The following is a 3,239-nucleotide window of genomic DNA, read 5'->3' on the forward strand; positions in this document are numbered from 1 at the left end:
ATATTTAAAAGGGAGTTAGAAAAAACAACTAGGTAAATTTTAAAAGAGAATTGAGAAAAAAATTAGGATAATTTTAGAAGAAAATTATGAAAAACAAGTATCGTCTTGATAATGTGTTATCGGATAAATAATAAACAAAAATAAAAGAGTAAAAAGAACGTATTTTAATTGATAAGATGTTTACAATATTTTTCAAAATCTATATTTATAAATATAATATAAAACTAAGCATTAAAGTACTAATATATATCAAATTTATCTTAATCTTGATAGGCATCCATTTAAAAATAAAATATTTATAACAAATAAATATATAAATTAAAATTTTTCACCAATATAATTGTACCGTAAGCTAATTTATGTTTAAGTTTAAATTTTTATTTAAATATAAATCCAAATGATAAGTAAATAGAAAACAAATTCGAATTATGATAAAATGAAACATGCTCATCTTTGATATTTCAATACTCACATATATTTATTATGCTGTCATACATTAAAGTAGTTAGAGTGCATAGGAAGAGGCAAAACATTATTTGTGTATATATATATATGCCTCATTTTGTATTAAGAAATATTATTGCATTTTGATTCATGCATGCATACATCGTGAAGCTTGTAATATCAATGGTGTCTATTTTCACCATCGCCATTTTCACCTTCGGTTCCAACTCCACTAATTCCAGTTCCACCACCACCAACTTCTCCAGCTCCACCAGCTCCAAAACCATAACCAGCTCCAGTACTACTACCAGTTCCACTAGCAGCACCACCAGTTCCAGTTCCAGTTCCACCTCCACTACCACCACTACTACCACCACCACCACCAATTCCAAAACCAAAATCATCTCCAACTCCACCACGATCAAAACCAGCTACATCTCCATTTCCAGCTCCACCAATACCACCTCCAACTACACCAGTTCCAGTTCCACCAAAACCAGCTCCATCCCCATTTCCAATTCCACTAATACCACCTCTAACTACACCATGCCCACCAATAGAACCTACCCTTGTCCCAAGCTCGAAAGCCATCTCCCTGTATTAATTTCTTCTCTTCGTCCTCTTTCATATTCACCACATTTTTAACAATCGCATTCACTAAAAACACATTAAAACAAAGCAATAAAGATAACAAGACAACTCTTTTAGTAACACTCACCATTTTGTTTGAGTTTTAACTTGGTTCATGATAGTTCTAACATCCCAAGTGCTTTTATAAGCCAATTTAGACCCCATTAATTCATTTCAACTACTAACCCCACTAAGTCATAATAGTGATTTAACCCCACTTACAATAACTTAAAAACAAAAAAAAAAAAAAAACTTCATTAATAATTTATTAAAAGCTAGAAATATTATCTACAAATTCACCCAATCCAGCAGTAAGTGTGGTGAAAGCTTATTCGTGCATACTATACATGTTAGCTAATATATGCATATAAGTTCAATAATATTTTTATTTTGAGAAATATGTATAGTATATATGGGTTTGTCAATCTAAATAATCTTAAAATTTGAATGTATTTATATGTTTAACACATACTCGAATTCAACGTAAATGTTCAAGTGTGAATAAACATTATTATAGGCTCCAAACTCAACAACCCATATAATGTTTTATAAATATGATAAAGAAAGTTTTACACATTTAAAATATGTTTTTTCTATGTAATAAGTTTTATTATATTAATTTATTTTATGTTTATAATTATTAAATGTTAAATCTTTTCTATTTAAAATAAATACGTAATGAAATATATTTGTATATTTTAATAAACGTGTTTAAGCCACCAGCTCACCACACCATATCTTGAAAATATAGCTATAACCCATGCCTTAATCAGGTTTGGATCCAATCTAAGTAAAGTACCTCTTTGGGCTTACTTGCCCAAAGTTTCTCCCCTAATTTATTGTCCAACCAACACTCTTTTATGAGTCTTTGCCATCCATTCATCCAACTAACACTCTTTTTAGGCGAATATATCAAAAGTCCTTCTATTATAGGGATTTGAAATGATTAAATTAATTTCTTTATTGTTAAAAGGATTAATTTAGTATTTGTACTATTAAAAACAATCAAATAAGGCCAACTAAGAATAGAGATAACATTCATTGTTTAAAAATATCATTTACTATTTAACAGAGTTAATATTTTTAAATTTTTATTGTTTTGTAAATGAAATTTAATTGCAATTGAAAAATCATTTTCAAGACACTTTTATACAATAAATGTTAGCTCTGTAACAATTTAGACTTTTTTATTCCTTTTAATAATAAAGAGACTAAATTGATCAATTTAATAGTAGAGGACTAATTTGATCTAGTCCATATAATCTGAGAGACTTTTCAAGTACTTTAACCCTCTTTTCATCCTTGCCTTTTAATCAAGGGACCTAGTATAGCTGTTTAAGGGTCAGGCTACTTGCCCAAACTTAAAGGCCCTTTTGAAATTTAGGAAGGTTTGGATAAAAATATTTTATTTAAAAAATTGGTTAGAATAAAAAATTAAATTCATTTAAAATATGGGTTGAGTTTGTGCTCAAACATACAAGGTTTGAACCCAACTCGTCTATGTTATAAAATACATAATATAAAAATAACACAATATAACATATCACAAACTTAATAGACGAGTTGGGTTCAAGCCTTGTATGTTTGAGCATGAGTTTGACCCATACTTTAAACGAGTTTAATTTTGTATCCAAACGAAATTTTTAAGCTTGATATTTTTATCTAAACCCTTAGAAATTTCAAAACAGCATTCAGGCTTAGGCAAGTAGCCTGACCCTTGAACATGTATATTGGGTCCCTTGATTAAAGGGCAAGGATGAAAATAGGGTTAAAGTATTTGAAAAGTCTCTGTATTATAAGGAGTAAATCAAATTAGTTCCTCTTATAAATTGATCAATTTAGTCTCTTTACTGTTAAAAAGAATCTTATAAGTCTAAATTGTTACAGAGTTAACATTTATCGTGTCTTGAAAATTATTTTTCAATTGCAATTAAATTTCAAAGAAAAAATTTCATTTACGAACAATTGAAGATTTAAAAGTATTAATTATGTTAAATAGTAAATGATATTTTTAAACAATGAATGTTAATTATATTCTAGTTTAACATTATTTGATTATTTTTAATAGTGCCAAGATTAAATTAATTCAATTAATATTAGAAGAATTAATTTAATCAGTTAAAATCTAATGACCCTTTAGGTATATTCACCTATAAAGAGTGTTA

General features: G+C 28.0%; 1 protein-coding gene across 1 annotated transcript; it reads right to left on the minus strand.

Moving 5' to 3' along the window:
• Positions 1 to 624: 624 nt before the first annotated feature.
• Positions 625 to 1,035, minus strand: LOC128290613 (glycine-rich protein 5-like). Its single transcript, XM_053026333.1, has one exon. It carries the CDS (start codon positions 1,033 to 1,035, stop codon positions 625 to 627), a length of 411 nt encoding a protein of 136 aa, XP_052882293.1.
• Positions 1,036 to 3,239: the final 2,204 nt, after the last annotated feature.

Source organism: Gossypium arboreum, chromosome 3, assembly GCF_025698485.1.
Source record: "Gossypium arboreum isolate Shixiya-1 chromosome 3, ASM2569848v2, whole genome shotgun sequence".
In the NCBI taxonomy this organism is placed as follows: Eukaryota; Viridiplantae; Streptophyta; class Magnoliopsida; order Malvales; family Malvaceae; genus Gossypium; species Gossypium arboreum.